We start from the raw sequence: 23236 nt of genomic DNA, 5'->3' as shown, positions 1-23236 counted from the left end.
GAACTATCAGTTTAATAAGTCACAGCTGCAAAATACTAATGCAAATTCTTTACAGACGAATGGAAAAACTGGTAGAAGCGGACCTCGGGGAAGATCAGTTTGGATTCCGTAGAAATGTTGGAACACGTGAGGCAATACTAACCTTACGACTTATCTTAGAAGAAAGATTAAGAAAAGGCAAACCTACGTTTCTAGCATTTGTAGACTTAGAGAAAGCTTTTGACAATGTTAACTGGAATACTCTCTTTCAAATTCTGAAGGTGGCAGGGGTAAAATACAGGGAGCGAAAGGCTATTTACAATTTGTACAGAAACCAGATGGCAGTTATAAGAGTTGAGGGACATGAAAGGAAAGCAGTGGTTGGGAAGGGAGTAAGACAGGGTTGTAGCCTCTCCCCGATGTTGTTCAATCTGTATATTGAGCAAGCAGTAAAGGAAACAAAAGAAAAATTCGGAGTAGGTATTAAAATTCATGGAGAAGAAGTAAAAACTTTGAAGTTCGCCGATGACATCGTAATTCTGTCAGAGACAGCAAAGGACTTGGAAGAGCAGTTGAATGGAATGGACAATGTCTTGAAAGGAGGATATAAGATGAACATCAACAAAAGCAAAACAAGGATAATGGAATGTAGTCAAATTAAATCGGGTGATGCTGAGGGAATTAGATTAGGAAATGAGACACTTAAAGTAGTAAAGGAATTTTGCTATTTAGGGAGTAAAATAACTGATGATGGTCGAAGTAGAGAGGATATAAAATGTAGACTGGCAATGGCAAGGAAATCGTTTCTGAAGAAGAGAAATTTGTTAACATCGAATGTAGATTTAAGTGTCAGGAAGTCGTTTCTGAAAATATTTGTATGTAGTGTAGCCATGTATTGAAGTGAAACATGGACGATAAATAGTTTGGACAAGAAGAGAATAGAAGCTTTCGAAATGTGGTGCTGCAGAAGAATGCTGAAGATAAGGTGGGTAGATCACGTAACTAATGAGGAAGTATTGAATAGAATTGGGGAGAGGAGGAGTTTGTGGCACAACTTGACTACAAGAAGGGATCAGTTGGTAGGACATGTTCTGAGGCATCAAGGGATCACCAATTTAGTATTGAAGGGCAGCGTGGAGGGTAAAAACTTCTCTTCTCCCCAATCCTATTCAATACTTCCTCATTAGATATGTGATCTACCCATCTAATCTTCAGCATTCTTCTGTAGCACCACATTTCGAAAGCTTCTATTCTCTTCTTGTCCAAACTATTTATCGTCCATGTTTCACTTCCATACATGGCTACACTCCATACGAATACTTTCAGAAATGACTTCCTAACACTTAAATCAATACTGGATGTTAACAAATTTCTCTTCTTCAGAAACGCTTTCCTTGTGATTGCCAGTCTACATTTTATATCCTCTCTACTTCGACCATCATCAGTTATTTTGCTCCCTAAATAGCAAAACTCCTTTACTACTTTAAGTGCCTCATTTCCTAATCTAATTCCCTCAGCATCACCCGACTTAATTCGACTACATTCCATTACCCCTGTTTTGCTTTTGTTGGTGTTCATCTTATATCCTCCTTTCAAGACACTGTCCATTCCATTCAACTGCTCTTCCAAGTCCTTTGCTGTCTCTGACAGAATTACAATGTCATCGGCGAACCTCAAAGTTTTTATTTCTTCTCCATGAATTTTAATACCTGCTCCAAATTTTTCTTTTGTTTCCTTTACTGCTTGCTCAATATACAGATTGAACAACATCGGGGAGAGGCTACAACCCTGTCTTATTCCCTTCCCAACCACTGCTTTCCTTTCATGTCCCTCGACTCTTGTAACTACCATCTGGTTTCTGTACAAATTGTAAATAGCCTTTCGCTCCCTGTATTTTACCCCTGCCACCTTTAGAATTTGAAAGAGAGTATTCCAGTCAACATTGTCAAAAGCTTTCTCTAAGTCTACAAATGCTAGAAACGTAGGTTTGCCTTTCCTTAATCTTTCTTCTAAGATAAGTCATAAGGTCAGTATTGCCTCACGTGTTCCAGTGTTTCTACGGAATCCAAACTGATCTTCCCCGAGGTTGGCTTCTACTAGTTTTTCCATTTGTCTGTAAAGAATTCGTGTTAGTATTTTGCAGCTGTGACTTATTAAACTGATAGTTCGGTAATTTTCACATCTGTCAACACCTGCCTTCTTTGGGATTGGAATTATTATATTCTTCTTGAAGTCTGAGGGTATTTCGCCTGTCTCATACATCTTGCTCACCAGATGGTAGAGTTTTGTCAGGACTGGCTCTCCCACAGCCGTCAGTAGTTCCAATAGAATATTGTCTACTCCGGGGGCCTTGTTTCGACTCAGGTCTTTCAGTGCTCTGTCAAACTCTTCACGCAGTATCATATCTCCCATTTCATCTTCATCTACATCCTCTTCCATTTCCATAATATTGTCCTCAAGTACATCGCCCTTGTATAGACCCTCTATATACTCCTTCCACCTTTCCGCTTTCCCTTCTTTGCTTAGAACTGGGTTTCCATCTGAGCTCTTGATATTCATACAAGTCATTCTCTTATCTCCAAAGGTCTCTCTAATTTTCCTGTAGGTGGTATCTATCTTACCCCTAGTGAGATAGGCCTCTACATCCTTACATTTGTCCTCTAGCCATCCCTGCTTAGCCGTTTTGCACTTCCTGTCGATCTCATTTTTGAGATGTTTGTATTCCTTTTTGCCTGTTTCACTTACTGCATTTTTACATTTTCTCCTTTCATCAATTGAATTCAATATTTCTTCTGTTACCCAAGGATTTCTACTAGCCCTCGTCTCTCTACCTACTTGATCCTCTGCTGCCTTCACTACTTCATCCCTCAAAGCTACCCATTCTTCTTCTACTGTATTTATTCCCCCCATTCCTGTCAATTGCTCCCTTATGCTCTCCCTGAATCTCTGTACAACCTCTGGTTCTTTTAGTTTATCCAGGTCCCATCTCCTTAAATTCCCACCTTTTTGCAGTTTCTTCAGTTTTAATCTACAGGTCATAACCAATAGATTGTGGTCAGAGTCCACATCTGCCCCTGGAAATGTCTTACAATTTAAAACCTGATTCTTAAATCTCTGTCTTACCATTATATAATCTATCTGATACCTTTTAGTATCTCCAGGGTTCTTCCATGTATACAACCTTCTTTCATGATTCTTAAACCAAGTGATAGTTATGATTATGTTGTGCTCTGTGCAAAATTCGACCAGGCGGCTTCCTCTTTCATTTCTGTCCCCCAATCCATATTCACCTACTATGTTTCCTTCTCTCCCTTTTCCTACACTCGAATTCCAGTCACCCATAACTATTAAATTTTCGTCTCCCTTCACAATCTGAATAATTTCTTTTATTTCATCATACATTTCTTCAATTTCTTCGTCATCTGCGGAGCTAGTTGGCATATAAACTTGTACTACTGTAGTAGGTGTGGGCTTTGTATCTATCTTGGCCACAATAATGCGTTGACTATGCTGTTTGTAGCAGCTTACCCGCATTCCTATTTTCCTATTCATTATTAAACCTACTCCTGCATTACCCCTATTTGATTTTGTGTTTATAACCCTGTAGTCACCTGACCAGAAGTCTTGTTCCTCCTGCCACCAAACTTCACTAATTCCCACTATATCTAACTTCAACCTATCCATTTCCCTTTTTAAATTTTCTAACTTACCTGCTCGATTAAGGGATCTGACATTACACGCTCCGATCCGTAGGACGCCAGTTTTCTTTCTCCTGATAACGACATCCTCTTGAGTAGTCCCCGCCCGGAGATCCGAATGGGGGACTATTTTACCTCCGGAATATTTTACCCAAGAGGACGCCATCATCATGTAATCATACAGTAAAGCTGCATGCCCTCGGGAAAAATTATGGCTGTAGTTTCCCCTTGCTTTCAGCCATTCGCAGTACCAGCACAGCAAGGCCGTTTTGGTTATTGTTACAAGGCCAGATCATTTTTTTTTTTTGTGGTTTTCGGGCGCACAACTTCAATGGTCATTAGCGCCCTGACTACTCTAAGAATGCACCGCGAGGCACAAGTTGACAACAACAACTAAAAGGGAAAACACAATAAAAGACAGACTGACAGGCATAGGATTAAAAAACATCATCAAATGTCCTTAGCGAGGTGTGTCAAATTGATAAAACAAAGAACACGAGCAGCTGCTCGTGGGTCATCCGCTAAAATGGCATCGAAAGTATTAGGCAGGTTAAGATCGAGGCGCAGTGTGTTAAGATCAGGACAGGACATTAAAATGTGTCTAACCGTCAGCAAGTGCCCACATGGGCAGAACGGCGCCGGCGCAGCCGTCAGCAGATGGCGATGGCTGAACCGGCAGTGTCCAATTCTTAACCTTGCTAAAACGACCTCCTCCCGCCGAGAAGGGCGTGAGGAGGACGTCCAAGCCACGGGAAGAGGTTTTAAGGCCCGAAGCTTGTTGTCGGTAAGTGCAGCCCAATCGGCATGCCACAGCGACACAACGCGCCGACAAATGACCCTGCTAAAATCGGACGAAGGGACACAACAAGAAGCTGTCCGAGGCTGGAGGACCGCAGCCTTGGCCGCGGCATCTGCAGCTTCGTTCCCAGGGATACCGACATGGCCAGGAACCCACATAAAGCTAACCGGCGTACCGACGTCCACCAGCTGCTGAAGAGAGCGTTGGATCCGGTGTACGAAAGGGTGAACCGGGTACGGATCACTGAGGCTCTGGATGGCGCTCAGGGAATCTGAGCAGATGACATAAGCAGAATGTCGGTGGCGGCAGATGTAAAGAACAGCCTGGTAGAGGGCAAAGAGCTCAGCTGTGAAGACTGAACAATGGCCATGGAGCCGGTATTGGAAACTTTGTGCCCCGACAATAAAGGAACACCCGACCCCGTCATTGGTCTTAGAGCCATCTGTATAAATGAAAGTCATGTTGTTGAACTTCGAACGAAGTTCCAAAAAACGGGAGTGGTAGACCGAACCGGGGGTGACCTCTTTTGGGAGCGAGCTGAGGTCGAGGTGAACGCGGACCTGAGCCTGGAGCCAAGGTGGCGTGCGGCTCTCGCCCACTCGAAAGGTTGCAGGGAGTGAAAAATGAAGGTGTTGAAGGAGGCGACGAAAGCGAACTCCAGGGGGTAGCAAGGCAGAGACATACAACCCGTATTGAAGGTCAAGAGAGTCGTCAAAAAAGGAACGATAAGACGGATGGTCGGGCATTGACAGTAGCCGACAGGCATACCGACAAAGCAGTATATCGCGCCGGTAGGTGAGTGGCAATTCGCCAGCGTCAGCATGAAGACTCTCTACGGGACTGGTATAAAATGCTCCGATCGCAAGTCGTAAACCCCGATGTTGTATGGAGTTGAGGCGGCGTAAGATGGATGGCCGTGCAGAGGAGTATACGAAGCTCCCATAATCCAGCTTGGAGCGGACGATCGACCGATATAGACGAAGTAGGACGGTTCGATCCGCTCCCCACGACATACCACTGAGAACACGGAGGACATTTAAAGAACGGGTACAACGGGCGGCCAAATATGACACATGTGGAGACCAGCTAAGTTTCCTGTCAAAGGTAAGGCCTAAAAATTTGATTGTCTCCACGAGTGGGAGAGCAACGGGACCGAGTCGTAAGGACGGTGGGAGAAACTCTTTGTAGCGCCAGAAGTTAATACAGACCGTCTTCTCGGCAGAAAAACGGAAGCCATTGGCGACACTCCAGGAGTAAAGACGGTCAAGAGAACGCTGAAGACAGCGCTCCAGGACACGTGCACACTGCGCGCTGCAATAGATGGTAAAATCGTCCACGAAAAGGGAGCCTGATACATCAGCTGGGAGGCAATCCATTATTGGATTGATCGCGATGGCGAAGAGAGCGACGCTCAAAACTGAGCCCTGTGGCACCCCATTCTCCTGGCGAAAGGTGTCGGACAGGACAGAACCCACACGTACCCGAAACTGTCGATCCATTAAAAAGGAATGAATAAAAAGAGGGAGGCGACCGCGAAAGCCCCATGTATGCATGGTGCGGAGAATGCCCGCCCTCCAACAGGTGTCGTAAGCCTTCTCCAAATCAAAGAACACAGCCGCGGTCGGGCGCTTCCGCAAGAAGTTATTCATAATGAAGGTCGACAAGGTAACCAGATGGTCAACAGCAGAGCGGCGCCTTCGAAATCCACATTGTACATTGGTAAGTAGGCGTCGAGACTCGAGCAGCCAAACCAATCGAGAGTTAACCATTCGCTCCATCACTTTACAGACACAGCTGGTAAGCGAGATAGGTCGAGAACTGGAAGGCAAGTGCTTGTCCTTCCCCGGCTTAGAAATCGGGACAACAATAGACTCGCGCCAGCATGCGGGAACATGTCCCTCAATCCAGATGCGATTGTATGTACGAAGAAGAAAACCTTTACCCGCAGGAGAAAGGTTCTTCAGCATCTGAATATGAATAGAATCAGGCCCTGGAGCGGAGGACCGTGATCGGCCAAGTGCGGTTTCGAGTTCCCGCATGGTGAATGGGGCATTATAACTTTCACAATTCGAGGAGCGGAAGTCAGGTGGCCTAGCCTCCTCTGCCTGTTTGCGGGGGAGGAAGGCAGGGTGGTAATGAGCGGAGCTCGAAACCTCGGCGAAAAAGCGGCCGAAGGCATTGGAGACAGCCTCAGGGGCCACAAGGACGTCATTCGCGACCTTCAAGCCAGAAACTGGGGAGTGGACCTTAGTGCCAGATAGCCGGCGCAGGCTACCCCAGACAACAGAAGAAGGGGTAGAACTGTTGAAGGTGCTTGTGAAAGCAGCCCAGCTGGCTTTCTTGCTTTCTTTAATAATACGACGACACTGAGCACGTAATCGTTTATAACTAATACAATTCGCCACTGTAGGGTGGCGCTTAAAGGTGCGTAAAGCACGTCGACGAGCACGTAAAGCATCTCTACATGCTGCGGTCCACCAGGGGACCGGTACGCGACGTGGAGAAGAAGTAGGGTGAGGGATGGAATATTCAGCAGCAGCGAGAATGACTTCCGTGAGGTGTGCGACCTGACGATCGCAGCTTGTGAAGGTTTGATCCTGAAAGGTAGCCCTGGAAGAGAAGAGCTCCCAGTCTGCCTTGGAGATGGTCCAACGAGAGGAGCACGGAGAGGGAGTATGCTGCAGGAGATGGATAACACACGGGAAATGGTCGCTCGAATATGTATCAGAAAGTGCATACCACTCAAACCGGCGTGCAAGTTGGGGAGTACATATAGAGAGGTCTAAATGGGAATAGGTGTGAGATGTGTCCGAAAGAAAAGTAGGGGCGCCAGTATTGAGGCAGACAAGATCGAGCTGGTTGAAAAGGTCTGCTAACAAGGAGCCCCTCGGGCAGCATGCTGGAGAGCCCCAAAGGGGATGGTGGGCATTGAAGTCTCCAGTTAACAAAAATGGTGCAGGTAGCTGAGCAATAAGTTGCATCACGTCTGCCCTGGTAACGGCAGATGACGATGGAGTGTAAACGGTACAAAAGGAAAACGTAAAAGTGGGGAGAGTAATGCGGATGGCAACTGCCTGCAGGCCGGTGTGCAACGTGATGGGATCGTAGTAAATATCATCCCGGACCAGCAACATAACCCCTCCATGAGCTGGGATACCTACCACAGGGGGTAGGTCAAAACGCACAGAGGTGTAGTGTGCCAAGGCAATTTGATCGCATGGGCGTAGCTTCGTTTCCTGGAGGGCTACGACAAGCGGACGGTGCAAGCGGAGCAGCAACTTCAAGTCCTCTCGGTTGGAGCGAATGCTGCGAATATTCCAGTGAATAAGTGCCATCGTAAGAAAAGAAAGATGAGAGAAGTGGTCACCTCGAAGGCCGCTTAGGGCCTGGCTTCGAGCGAGCACTGCCGCCGCTATCAGTAGGCGGACAGTCATCGTCCATTGGGTCTATAGGGTCATCGGCCATCTCGGGAGGATGGCCGGGAGGGGGAGCTTCCTCCGCCAGTGAACGGCCAGATGTACGGCGACCAGCGGTGCGGCCAGGCGAAACGGATGACGGCCTGGGGCGGCAGCCGCTGGGTGGCGCAAGAGAAGAAATGCGCCGTGGCGGGGAAGGAGAACTGTGCTTCCTATGCGCCTTTTTGGAAGGACGTGTAGTGGAAGTACCGGTCGAAGGCTGTGAGGTCGAGGTACGGAGGAAGTCTGCACGGGATGGTTCCTTCTTGAAGGCCCGTGCATCTGACTTCGGTGTCTTCGTTTTAGCAGAAGCTGAAGAAGGTGCTCGTGTCTGTGGGGTGATGGGAGGAAGAGGAGACGTCGACCGCGCGATCTTAGCACTGGCCGAACGGACGACCGTGGTGCTGAAGGTCAGATCGCATGTCTGGGTTGCTACCTCCCGGGTAGTCCGAGGAGAGGCGAGGACAGTACTGTATTTCCCCGCTGGGAGCAGCGTGGGCTTCCTACTAGCCAATAGCTTGCGAGCAGCCGAGGTGGACACTTTCTCTTTGACCCGAATTTCCTGGATACAGCGTTCTTCCTTATAGACAGGACAGTCGCGGGAGGATGCTGCATGGTCACCCTGACAGTTCACACAACGAGGAGACGGAGGTGGACAGTCACCCTCATGGGCATCCCTGCCACAGGTGACACATTTAGCCGCATTGGAACAAGACTGTCGAGTGTGATTGAAACGCTGACACTGGTAGCAGCGCGTAGGTGTCGGGATATAGGGGCGAACAGAAATAACCTCGTAGCCCGCCTTGATGCGCGATGGCAGCTTAACACTATCGAAGGTCAAGAAAATTGTCCGGGTCGGTACAAGGTCATTGTTGACCTTTTTCATGACCCTATGGACAGCCGTCACGCCCTGCTCAGCGAGGAATGATTGAAGCTCCTCGTCAGTCAATCCGTCGAGGGAGTCAGTATAGACCACACCACGAGACGAATTCAAAGTTCGGTGGGCCTCCACCCGGACAGGGAACGTGTACAGGAGGGTGGCCCGAAGCAGTTTTTGTGCCTGAAAGGCATTCTCAGTTTCCAGTAATAAGGTGCCGTTACGCAACCTGGTACAGGATTTGACAGATCCGGCTATGGCATCTACGCTCTTCTGAATAACGAAAGGGTTGACAGAGGAAAAATCCTTTCCGTCCTCAGTTCGAGAAACTACGAGGAACTGTGGGGCAGGCGGTAGTACTTTTGTCACTGTTGGCTGGTCACGTTTCCGTTTTTGGGTCGAAGTCGAAAGAGATGGAGTAGAATCCATTGCGGAGGAATCCCCCATGATTGCCAGCGTCTCCGATGGCGCGCTCCTTCCTTGTGGGGACCCTCTCAGAGGGCACTCCCGCCTTAGGTGAATGTTTACACCTCAGGTCACACCTCCCGAGAAACAGACGGAGGGACCAATCGGCATGGTCAGAAGGTATCAGCTCAGGCAATCACCCCTCCCCGGGCCTGGCCTTTACCAGGGGGTACGCGCGTGCCTTACATGTCTACCCAGGGCGGGGACTTACGCGTTACCCCGTCACCGGCTACGCGTGCGAACGCGTGGGTCGGCCTTCAGACACGCACAGGGAGGAAGGAAGAAGAGGAAAAAGAAGAGAGAGAGGGAGAAAGAGGACAGACTGTCTCAAACGCCGAGGCGGAGACCAGAGAAGGCAAGGAGAAGAAGGCAATGAGAAAGCAAGGGGAAGAAGGCAATAAGAAGGCAAGGAGAAGAAGGCAATGAGAAGGCAAGGAGAAAAAGGCAATGAGAAGGCAAGGAGAAAAAGGCAATGAGAAGGCAAGGAGAAGGCAAGGGAAAGAGTAAGGAAGACAGTGAGGTGGAGAAGAGCAAAGAAAGGAACCAACAAAAGGAAGGAAGAAACGAGAAGTGAAAAAACCAAAAGGACCACGATGATAGGTCGTGGAACCGTCCGTCTCCGGACGCAGGCGCGAACTACCCCCGTGAGGGGGATGGACTCCTTTTAGTCGCCTCTTACGACAGGCAGGAATACCGCGGGCCTATTCTAATCCCCGGACCCGCAGGGGGGAAGGCCAGATCAGTCAATCATCCAGACTGTTGCCCTTGCAACTACTGAAAAGGCTGCTGCCCCTCTTCAGGAACCACACGTTTGTCTGGCCTCTCAACAGATACCCCTCCGTTGTGGTTGCACCTACGGTACGGCTATCTGTATCGCTGAGGCACGCAAGCCTCCCCACCAACGGCAAGGTCCACAGGGGGGGGGAGGGGGGGGTATAGGGTAATAACTCAAATGTTGGTCTGCCCGATCCACTCCTTTCATGTGGTTGTTGTTGTCTAATACTTTCAGGTTTTTTGAAATCGTGTTATTGTTTTTTCTACATTTTGAGTATCGTCATAGTGGAATTATATATTGGAGAGGTCATTCGTACTGTTTTAGTTTTTGATGCTCTCCATACCTGTAGGAGTACTTCACCTTTCCAATGATGACAAGCTTCAAACACACTGACTTTTGAGTGTTTTAATTTCTCCAGAATCCTCTATTCAGGCATATCATTCTACAAACTCAAATTTTCTTTTCAAGTACTTTCTCTGCATGTTCTACACTGTTACAATAATTATCCATGTAGAGGTGATTCCAATTTCCATAAGAAGGTGTCAGTATTTCCATCACTGTTTTTGCTAAAGGCTGTCCAGTGCCAGAATATATCTAGAATGAGGAAATGTATCCCATACTCTAATCACACAGAATCCAAATGAGTATGCCATATTTCGTAATTTTGGACGGATTGTAAGCTTTAAAATTTAACTGTCCAAGCCACGGGATCATTCCTTCATCAATTGAGATGTTTTGAATTAGATTAAAAGTTTCTTTAAACTTTTTGGAAAAATGTTCAACTACAAATTGCAATTTGAAAAGACAGTCATCATTATCCGGTTTATTGCTGTTATCAAAAAAATGTAAAAATGATCATATTTGTCTGAATCAGTTGTGGGACATTGTTTTGTGGAATATCGGTGTGTCTTCCAACGGATTCATTAACCAGTTATCACCGATCCTTTTTATGATTCCCATAAGGATAGCAAGCCCAAACCAGTTTCTAAGTTCCAGTCCCATAACATCGACAAATTTGGCATTTTCTTTATCCAGTTTCCTTCTACTGCATTTTTGACTGTAGTACTTGTTGGTTTTGTTGCTAATATATTCAAATAGATCATTCCCAATATATAATTCTATGATATCCTTGATGCTCTGTGTATCTTTGGGAAATATATTTGGATCCAGAGATCCTTCAAATTTATTATTTGTCCTTGGTAAATCTAAATCTGATCACTGTGCACTGTCTTCTTCGTCTGATTCATCCTAATTAGTTTGCAACCGTAGCGTTCACCGAATTATTCTTGGGCATATTTCATTATCTTCTGACGATTCTGCTTCGCTTTCATTTTGATGTCCAATGTCTTCTTCCCAATTGGCAAGTCGTCCGGAACATCAGACAAGATGTCCGCGCATTCACTGTAACTAATAGTATTGTCTCTTTCGTCTTCCATGATGAAGGGGCAAAAATACTTATAAAAACAAAAAACTTGTTGACATGTGTAACTTATTGTTACCTAAAAAAAAAACACCAACAGAATGCAAAAGATACTAGAGTGCTGTCGCCGGCCACTGCGCAATGCTATGCTCATGACTCCACTGTGGTGTCGCCAGCCAGTGAGTGATACTATGCACACGACACCACTATGGTGTCGCTGGCCGTTGACCACTATTTTGCAGATGACACCACTGTGGTGTCGCCACATGATCATAATCCATTGTGTGTAATTCTTATACACAACATTCTGTGACTGCCAACTAGTTAGTCTGTATCAATCTTATGTGCCGTTAGTATTCCCAGCAATGATCTATGACAGTATGCAGTATATCTTGCCACTTTAGCAGGGTACCCAATAGACCCTCGATTTCCAAAGACTGAAGTTGTCTTTAAGACTATCAAGAAGATTCTACGTTTAAGCCGGTGCGTGGTATTTCCAGATAGTTGTACAGGGTGTGTTGAAAGTAGAACTCTCCAAATTTGCCCCTTCTTGCAGCAATTCTTCCGGAACACCATCCTCAGATGTTAAAGTTTTTGGTTGAGACTTCCATTGTCAGAATGAGACCTATGTACCAATGTTCTGAGCACACCATCCCTCCGCACTGGGTGGTGGTCTGTGCCATGTGGTGTGCATCTTCTTCCGGTACATGGTGTGGCCCAACGTGCTGCCACTTTTATTTTTAACAGGACATCCAGGAAGAGGACTGCTCTACCCACACACTTTTGTGATAAAATGTCTGGTGTATGGAAGTGAGATTTATGAGAAAGTTCTCTGGCTTCTCTCTTCCATGTGGCAATATGAAGAAGATGTTGTTTACATACTGGAAGAAACAGGCAGGTTTCCACTGGGCTGATTCCAAGGCTTTCTCCTTGAAAGAGCAAGGTTCTATGCTACAACAAACTAACTTCGGGAGCAGATGGAAGAACAATAGACGTGCCACTAGCATGCATACTTGGGTACAAACCTTGGATGGAGCAATGTGTCAGCTGGAGGAGTGAGGGAAGAGATGCTGGGAAGGAACGGCAAATAGAATGGCATATCGTAGGGAAGGGAGTGGGAGATAAAAGTGCCACATCAGCCTCTAAGCAGTCTGTTCATCAGTGCACATGATGATGGTAATGTCATCACTTGCCAAAATATTGTGCCCATTGGACATAGACATCCGGCCATTCACCTGTGAACTATTTCATCATGAAGTACATCAGGAGAAGCTGAAGAATTGCAGTTTTCATAGGGTTATGCAGACTTAACTGGCAAACCATAGTTTGTGGAGATTAACATTATTTTTCTTTCCGACAGTACTGATTGAGGGCATATAGAGTTTTTGAGGCCCAGATTTGGATTATTAGCCACAGTACAGTTCCCAACAAGGACTGAAGTGTGTAATGCAACAGCTGTTCAGAATTTGTTTGTAGACCCTGCTACCTTCAGTGATATAAGCAACATAACAAAAAGGTATGGCCAAACTTTCAGGAAATATTCCTCACGCACATTGAAAAGCTTTATTTCCATATTAGAGCTGGAAGAGGAACTTCTTTGTGCAGCTGGTGACACCCCTAGGGTCAGCATAAGTCAATTAGCTGCAACAAGTAATGTTGACCACTTGACTGTCTGGGGTGAGCCACATGAGAAACTGCTGTATCCATACCACATACAGTACGTGCAGGCACTATCAGCAGCTGATTCTCCTGCATGGGTACACTTCTGTGAATGGTTCATTCAACATTGTGTCAAACCTCAACCGTGGGAAGTGTTCCATTGTTTCGTACTGTGCTGATAGGCTCATTTCCTATGTGTTTCCCACAATTAATGTGTGGAAGAACTGAAAACGCGCACAGAAAAATGGGCTAAACCTCAAATGTAAAAGCTTACTGGTAAGTGTTGCCATCTGCTGCTGCGTACGGGAACTATCAAAATTGATATTGGTCTGACCGATGAATATTACATTAGGGTATTTAGGGGTGAGACCAACATAAGTTTTGATAGTTCTCGTACCCAGCAACAGATGGCAACACTTACATTTTAGGGTTAGCCCATTTTTCCACGCATGTCTTCAATTGTAGACACTGTGCTTATTTTTAATATGGAAATGAAGTATTTGCGGACCCACGGTCATATAACATACGACTAAACTTCCCTGAAAGTTTGGCCATACATTTTGTTACACCCTGTAGGTATGAAAGTTATAGTCAATCATTTATCTGGCCACAAATATAACAAATCAATGGAACCTCACAGAGTGAAGTATTCATAAAGAATGCAAATTGACTCAGGTATTTCACTATGCCTATAGCTAGCAAATTCTCAAACTTCACATCTACATGGAGAGTGAACAGTGCTAATGAAGCACTTCCAAAAATAACTTATGCCAATATGAAGAAAAGAAATATGTATGTGTGCATTCTAAGAAGCAACCAAACAGGATTATTTAGTATTGACTGTGTTGCCAACCTTAGCTAAGAAACACAATGTTTAGTACATGTATATCTATGAAAGCAGAAAGCATACACAGAGTTAAGACTCACTAAAATATTGCGTGTAATCAAGTTCAAAATAGTCTTATTTACAGAATCATTACAAACACTAAATCTCAAATGTACTGTCATTTTCATAAAGCATACACTAAATGACAGATTAGACAAGGAACAGCTCTGTACAAACAAGGAATCAGTTGATTCTTACTCTTTTCATTAATGAATCTGAACATACTATTAAATAGTGGCAGCACTTACTGCTATTACAGTTAGTGTCACATCAAAGGGCACCTTTGCACAGGGAAAGAGTTATACGGTAAGCACGGAGAGGATGCAGTTTGCTTACACATGGTGGCAGGTTGCAACAAAATTTCAATATTACCAAGCCTTATGAAGTGGTGCTGTGCACAACAACAAATATATGTACATCATCATGACAGTAGACACTAACTGCAAAGGCAGCTATATTCACAAATAACAAAGAGGAGGTAGTAGCTTGATTAATAAGGTAAAAAAACCATACTAATGTACAAATCCATGTAGAGTTACTTTTTACACACACACACACACACACACACACACACACACACACACACACACTGCAGATTGCAGTACCTGTGTTCGCGGAGATGTTGAAGCAGTCTCAGTATAATACGTGGCATTATAGCTTCTGCTACACACATCAGATCATTAGGAGCAGATGGTTTGTTGACTTGTGCCTTTGGTCCATGTCGATCACAAAACCTGTGCAATTGAATGAGATATTAAATATGAAACATTTTGAATGTAGTTAATATTAATTTGTAAAAGTGTAACAAGTTTCAACACTTAAGCTGTGACTGATTGGAAAAAGTTATCACTTTTATTTGGGGTTAACATGTTGTTTTTTAACTATTGTCTAATTGCTTAGGTAAAAATGGATTTAGGGGAACAACAGCTATGGCCCTGTTTGTGGTTTGACCTCGAAATTCACTGCGATTCAACCATCACTTGAAAACCTTTTTACTTAGGAACAATGGCTCAAAACCAAATGTACAATCTTGTTTTTTGTTTTCTGCATTTAAAATCTTCAAAAAACGGGATCATGACTATATATATATATATATATATATATATATATATATATATATATATGTTTTCAATTAGATTATAATAGAGGGAAACATTCCACGCGGGAAAAATATATCTAAAAACAAAGATGATGTAACTTACCAACCGAAAGCGTTGGTATGTTGATAGAGACACTAACGAACACAAACACAAAATTCAAGCTTTCGCAACCCACGGTTGCTTCATCAGGAAAGAGGGAAGGAGAGGGAAAGACGAAAGGATGTGGGTTTTAAGGGAGAGGGTAAGGAGTCATTCCAATCCCGGGAGCGGAAAGGCTTACCTTAGGGGGAAAATGGGACCGGTATCGCGCGCGCGCGCGCGCGCGCGCCCACACACACACACACACACACACACACACACACACACACACACACACATATATACAGACACAAGCAGACATGCGTAAAGGCAAAGAGTTTGGACAGAGATGTCAGTCGAGGTGGAAGTCAATTAGATTTATTTATTTAACTGAAAACTAGCTCCATGACCATTATGTTGTCTTAAGACATGTCTATCATTGTAAAATAAAATTTTAGATGATATAAAAAAGGCTTGTGATACCAATACGTCAACTGTTCTCAATTTTTAAAAGGTTCTTAGTGAATTGAAGGAAAATAGGTTTCTAGTCATGTTTCTTGTATCTCAAACACACCTTTCCAGCACACTTTTGACTGTGTTAACAATACACACTCCGCTGTTGATTTTTTGAACAGTATACACCTCAAAAGGACATTTTCCGCATATCAACAAACAAGCTATGAAACTGTTACTTCTATATAATTATGATGAGGTGGTCAGGGGGTTTTTCTAGTCCATTGTTATCAGTGTCACAGCACAAAAAAATAAGAGATTAACTACACACAACTTGAAACACCAATCAAATAATTAGACAACTGGTCTAATGTTTCCAACTAATAGTAATGTTGAATTTCTAGGCTCAGGCTGCATGGAATATAGATTTCTACCACTGTCTTTCTTTTATGTTGGGAATAGTAAAGAAACAGTATGCACACATTGATAATAACTAAGGGAAGTTTTGCACTTTTATATTAAGTAGGTGAAAATGAAGCTAAATGGGTACAAATGAAAAAGCTATTCAGGCTTATCTTCCAGTTGTTGTGAATGCAAAGTGTACTGATTGATATAAATATATATAATTCTAAAAACATAAACGGGAACAAGCTGAAATTAATGTACTGGGATTCATTGAATGGGCTGGCAGAAGAAAGTGTTAACTCTCAAATTAGGCATGGTTAGAGTGATTGTTTTATCTGATGTATTTTTTAATACACCACACACCAAGTCACATGTGGCTCCACATGCACTGTTAGAAAACACTTTACTACATAAACCGTTTTGTCTTATTATATTAAGTTTTTGTTTTTCACTGGAGGTCTGCCACAAAAACTGGTCTTGCGGGTTAGCACTTTCTACAGCCGACTCCACTTTGAAACAGTTGTTATCTGTACTATTTATAAAGATATCAAAAGTAACTTATTTTGAGTTTGTTACAATACATGCTTTCCCAATCAAATTTTTGGAAAGTTAAACAGAAACATAAAATTTGTCAAGATTGGAAATGCTATTGTTTATGGTATACCCCAGGCATGAGCTTCAGATGTAATGATGATCAATCAAATATTGACAAAAGATATGAGTGTTATACACTTATCAGGGAAACTACTAGTGTTCCCGGTTGGTGACAAACAAAACTGGTTTACCATGTTGTTGTGATCTGCAGTCCTAAGAGTGGTATGATGCAGCTCTACACACTAATGTAATGTGAACAATTATTCCAACCTACATATATGTCTGAAACCATTTTCTTGCATCCGAGCCTTGGTCTCCCTCTACAATTTTCACCCCATACTTCTTTCTATTACGAAATCAGCTATTCCTTTGCACCTTGGGGTGTGTCATATTAACCAATCCCCACTTTTAATCAAGTTTTGCGATAAATCTCTTCTCCCCTCAAATCAATTCAGTACCTTCTCATTGGTAACTCGATCAACCCATCTAATCTTCTGCATTCTTCTGTAACACCAAGTATCAAAAGCTTGTATCTTCTTTTCAAGACACTGTTCATTTTGTTCAACTACTGTGCAAAATCCCTTGCAACCTCTGCAATGTCCTCAGCAAATCTCAATGTATTATTTGTTCTTCCTGAGCTTGCCTAACACAGAGCCCCATGCTGTCTCACTTCCTTGTTAACCACTGCCTCCCTTCTATGCCCTTCAAGTCTTAGAACTACAGTCTGGTTTCTAGACTAGTGGTAACTTATTGCTCCCTGCATTTTATTCTCAATATCCTCAGAATCCCCAAGAGTGCATTCCAATCAACACTGCCAAAAGCTTTCTCTAAATCTACAAATGGTATAAAGGCAGATTTTTCTTTCTTCAGCCTATCTTCTAAGATCATTCTTAGGGTTAGTACTGCCTTGCATGTTCCTTCATTTCCCTAGAACCCAAACTGACCATACCCGCGAATGGCTTCTACCAGTTTCGCCACTCTTATGTAAATAATGTGTCTATATTTTAAGGCTACAACTTATTAAACTGAATATTTGCCAGTATTCACATCTGTCAGCGCCAGCCTTCTTTTGAATTGGCATTATTATATTTTTTCTGATATATTAGGATAATTTGCAGATCTCATTTATCTTGCACACTAGGTGGAATAATTTTGTCATGACTGGCTCTCTGAAGGATCTCAGTAATTCTGATGGAATTTCATATACTCCTGGGGTCTTGTTTCAATGTAAGTCTTCCAGTACTCTGTCAAATTATTCTTGCAGTATCAAATCTCCCATCTCATCTTCACCTACTACTTCTTCCCCTAATACAATATTTTCTTCAAGTTGGTTTCCCTTATTTAGACTTGCTACTTATTTCTTCCAACTTTGTCTTCCCTTCTTTGCATAATACAAGCTTGGCATTTGAGCTCTTAATATTCATACATTTGGTTCTATTTTTTCCAAAGGTCTGTTTAGTTTCCCCTATCATCAGCATTGGTCTTTCTCCTAAACATGCATGCAGTTTTCATCCAGCGATCAGTGCTTCACCATTTTGCACTTCCTGTCATTATAGTTTTTAGACATTTGTATTCCCTTTGGCCTGCTTCATCTGCTAAGTTTTTATATTTTCATCTTACATTAGTTAGGTTCAATACCTTGTGAGTTATTCAAGGAGTTCTACTGGATCTTGTCTTTTTGGTTTCTTGATGCTGTGTTGCCTTTATTATTTCATCTCTCAAAATTACCCATTTGTCTTCTGTTGTATTCTTTTACCCCATTTCTATAAATAATTGCTTAACGGTATCTTTGATATTCTCAACAACCTCTGGTTGATTCAATTTATCCCTGTTCGATCTTTCTGCAATTTCTTCAGCTTTAATCCATAGGTCATAACCAAAACATTATGGTCAGAATCCACATCTGCCAATGGGAAAGTTTTGCAGCTTGTAATCTAGTTTCAAAATGGCAAAAGAGTTCTTGGGCTTACAGCCGGGTGGCGGTGTCTTCAAACTGCGACATTTCGTCGAGTGACATACTCATCATCTTCTGGCGAAGATTCCCACCAAAATGAAATTTTCATCTTTCTGAACTACTGAGTAATTTCTTTTATCTCGCCATACTTTCTTTCAGCCTCTGTAAAACACAGAGCTAGTCAGCATGTAAACTGCTACTGTTGTAGGTGTTGCCTATGTATCTACCTCAGCCATGGTAATATAGTCACTATGTTATTCATAATAGATTACCCACATTGCTATTTCCTTTTTCATTATTAGACCTACTCCTGTTTGAATTTTTCTGATAACGCTGCACTCAAATGACAGGGAGTCCTGTTCATCCTACCATGTCACTTCACTAATTCCCACTGTATCTAACTTCAACCTACCCATCTCTCATTTTAAATCTCTAGCCTACTTAACCTATTAAGGGATGTAACAGCACACACTCCAACTCACAGAATTCCAGTTTTGCTTTTCCTCATGACATCTTTCTGAATAATCCCGACCCAAAGATCCGAATGAGGAACAATTTTACCCAAGAGGATACCATCATCATTAAACCACAAAGTAAAGGTGCACGTCCTCTCGATATATTAAGGCTGTCATTTCTCCTTGTTTTCAACTGTTCATAGAGCCAGCATAGCAACACTATATTGACTAATGTCGCAAGTCCAGTACAGTCCATTATCCAGACTATTGCCCCCTTGCAACTACTGAAATGGCTGCTGCGCCTCTTCAGCAACCATAGGTTTGTATGGCCTCCCCACAGATACCTGTTCAGTATACTACAGCTATTTGTATTGTACATGATCCAATTACATTAATGTGACCACTGAGTCACATGAAAGTAACCATCACATTAAAATAACCACTGCCTATGTTCAACATCAATGTCCAATAACGACTCATAGATGGCAGGCAGGTGGCAGAACTAGCGTGGAGGCACTATGAAATGTGTGTGTGTGTGTGTGTGTGTGTGTGTGTGGGTGGGTGGGGGGGGGGTTATGCAGAAATAGTGCAGTTGTCATCATAATATCATAATACAGAAATGGAGTAATTTATCTGACATCCAAAAGCACGTGATCATTGGCTTTCAGCCCAAGGATGGAAGCATTTCCGAATCGGCTAAGTTTATCAACAATTTGCATGTCATTATGATTGAGGTACACTGTGAATGGCAAAATGCCACTATCCAAAACTGGTGCCGAAGCAACTGTGGTGCATCATGCGCCCTAGGTGACTGGGGTGAATGACAGCTGTAGAAATGTGTACAGGTGAACAGATGTGCAACTGTTCAGCAACTAATCATCTAGGTGAACCAAGGGGTTAACAACAGTGTCCTCTTAACAACCATACAGCGAAAGTTGCTGCGTGCAGGCTTTCACAGAAGGCAACTGGTTCATGCACCCATGTTGACTGCTCTTCATGGGTGATGGAGGCTGGAATCTGCTTGCCAATATTGCAACTGGATGCCACTTAGTAATGATAGATGCCCTCTTCAGATGAATCGTGCTTTACGCTCCATCGGACAGGTGGGCATTGGCATGTATGGCACTGCAACAATCATCTGAAGGGTCCTGGCTGGAGGAGGGAGAGTTATGGTCTAGCTAATGTTTTAGTGGCATTCCCTGGTTGATCCCATCATTCTGAAAGGTGCTGTGGATCAACACAAGTATGCAGTTTGTTTTGTCCTTGGAATGATGGCATCTACCAGTAGGACAATGCTACGTGGCACACACCTTGAGGTGTACATGGGTGGTTCAAACAGCACCACTTTACCATACTCTCCCCCTGGATTTAAACCCAATGGAGAATTTGTAGGACCTCCTCGATCGGGCTGTTCATGTCATGTATCCTCAACTGAAAAACCTAGTGCAGCTGGCCACTGTACTCAAGTCAGAATAGTTCCATATCCCTATTCGTACCTTCCAGAACCTTATGGACTGCCTTCCTGCACATCCCTGCTGCAAAACATTGTTATTCTCAGGCTTCTGACAAATGATCATATTAATGTGACTAGACCACGTAGAAGCACCCAAGCAACCCCATCCAGGCTATGTCCACAGTTCATATGTTTACTGTATTAAACTAATTTAACTAACTTCAGGAATTTTATTGTTTCTTATTACTAATGTGGTCAACAGCTCTCAAAAGATGGCATTTCAAATTTTTGTGATTAACAGCTGTTGCAGTGCCACCTATTAAACATATCTGTGATGCACTCACTAACAGATTATGCAGATTTCTTATAAACATTTCCTTTCTATTTTGCAAAGCCTGTTCTGCAAAGATCAAACAGCAACAGCAGTCGTGAAAAGGCAACACCAAAGTCCTCTACGTGGAAAGAGCTCTATTCCTAACAACTCATAAAAGATTTTTTCTCAAAAATAGTGCTCTTACGGTGTACAAGGCTCTTCTGCTGCTTTCTGCTGTTGGCAGTTTGTTTCCATTTAGTCACAGTCAATCAGGTGATTGTACACGGAACTCAGTGAGAATCATGACATCTAAATATTTACTTCAGCAGAATATGATAAATTATTCATTTCTGATATGGAGAGCAAGAACTAAACTAGATGTGCTGATAAGACTGACCTGTAGCATAGCACAAGCCCTAAGATTACACTGGAATGTGTGTTTGGTTGTGAGATGGTGACACTAATGAATCTCAATGCAAAAATATGATTGGTGTAGTAGATACATGTGTAGTGTAAGTTCAGTTCAGCCTCGTAAGACACTCAGTTAGGCCCCAGCTGATGCCTGTTACACATCTACAGAGTTAAAAGTTGCTATTTAGCTTTCCCTGCAATTTTTCTAGTAGTATACTTCTTAAATTCCTTGCATGCTTTTCTGTCTAAGAAGTTTAATCTCATGTTTTCGAACTGCAAGTGTATATTTAGGAAGTCTGCAGCGCAGTTTTCATTTCTTCTGAACAGCTAGCTATACAATTCATTAAGGGATCAGCATCTGTTTGTGACACATCAGGAGGGTAGCTAGTTGCATATCTAGGTGTGTGTCTGCGTTTATACTTTAACTCTTAGTCTGTCTTGCTATGGTGGTTAGGATGAGAACATGCTGTGTGCAGATGCAGAAGGAGCTGGCAGCTGTTCAGGAACAGCTGAATGCTGCTTTTGGCTATGATCAGCCACCTTCAGGCAGTTGCCTCAAAGTTTAGCAATTGCGTAGAATTTGGCATGTCACATGGGTCAACTCAGGTGTCACTTGTTTCATCCATGGGCTCTGCTGCCAAGGCACCTCCTAGTGTATCCAACGTGATGAATCCATTCTCACAGCAGGTAGACTGACACATCTGTGTCACTTGAAGTGGAGGGACAATGTGGAGACTGGCCGCCTGGCTTCGCCTATTGCCCTTTGAGTGAACAGGTCCAAGTAGGGACACGCAGGCAGGGGTCTGCTATTTATCAGGAGCTCCAACATTAGGCGCATTATGGAGACCCTTATGGAGATAGCATTCAGGGCTGGAAAGAAAGCCAATGTGCACTAAGTACATCTGCCAGGAGGGAGGAGGGGGTGGGGTGGGGTGGGGGGGTGCGGGGGGGAGAACTCATTCACAATGTGGGGGAGGCCTTGCCTGCAGAGTGCAGGAAGCAGTCATTTGCAAGTTGTATATCACATCGGCACGAACAATGCCTTCCGCATGTGTTCTGAGGCCATGCTCAGTTCATACACATGGCTAGAAGAAGTGGTGAAACCTACTGGCCTCTGTGCTGGGTGCAAATGGAGCTAACAATTTGCAGCATTGTATCCAGGGTTGATTAGGGTCCTCTGGTTTGGTACCATGTGAAGGACCTCAACCAAAGACTTCATCAACTCTGTAACAATCTTGGCTGCAGATTTCTGGAACTGTATAATTGGGTGGGGAATTGTAGGACTTCCCTTGATAGGTCAAGGGTGCACAACACAAATGAGGCAGGTACTCAGGTAGCAGAATACTTGTGAAATGCATGTGGGGTTTTATTGGGCTAGGCGGTAGTTTGAGGTACTGTGATGAACAGTCATCAGACAGTATGCAGATAGTGAAATAAGACTGCACTTAGAGTAAAGACTCTTTGACTGTTAAAATTTTATCAGCAAATTGTTGAAGCATTCGTAACAAAGTACCTGACTTTCCTGCTGCCCACAAAAATTCTTGCGCTCAAATTATTATTGGGACCAAGAGCTGGCTGAAACCTGAAGTATAAAGCTCTGAAATGATTAGGAACTCTTAGAACAAATATCAGAAAGATAGATTAGGCACCACAGGAGGTGGAGGGGGGCTGCTCATTGCAGTTGACAAGAATATTGTCTCTACTGAGATTGAAATTGAATATGCCAGTGAAGTTATCCGGTCACCTATAACAGGTCTAGGTGAAAACAAGATAATTGTTGGATGTTTTTACTGGCCACCTGATTTTGCTGTGACATTTTTCGAGTCTACAGGAAGTCTACAGGCAGTAGCGCATAAATACCCATATCATGCAATAGTAGTTGGAGGTGACTTTAACAACATGCAGAGTATATGTCGCAACATCTGTGGATTCACTGCAAGGGAGGGTGGGGAGGGGGGGGGGGGCAGACAGACAGTCAGTCAGACAGTCTTGTTCAGTACTTGTAGT

The 23236-nt window shown here is 43.6% G+C and overlaps 1 protein-coding gene across 2 annotated transcripts in view; it reads right to left on the bottom strand.

Annotated features, from left to right (window-relative positions):
* LOC124605511 (E3 ubiquitin-protein ligase Ubr3) overlaps positions 1-23236 on the bottom strand; it is a 297916-nt gene that overhangs the window by 264353 nt on the left and 10327 nt on the right. For both annotated transcript variants that reach the window (XM_047137248.1, XM_047137249.1), the window contains exon 3: positions 14619-14747. In XM_047137248.1, the coding sequence (XP_046993204.1) occupies positions 14619-14747 (129 nt within the window). The remainder of the gene's footprint in view (positions 1-14618; positions 14748-23236) is intronic.

Source organism: Schistocerca americana, chromosome 3 (assembly GCF_021461395.2).
Source record: "Schistocerca americana isolate TAMUIC-IGC-003095 chromosome 3, iqSchAmer2.1, whole genome shotgun sequence".
Lineage (NCBI taxonomy): Eukaryota > Metazoa > Arthropoda > Insecta > Orthoptera > Acrididae > Schistocerca > Schistocerca americana.
Note: the sequence above shows the minus strand (reverse complement) of the source record. Positions and strands in the feature narration are given on the sequence as shown.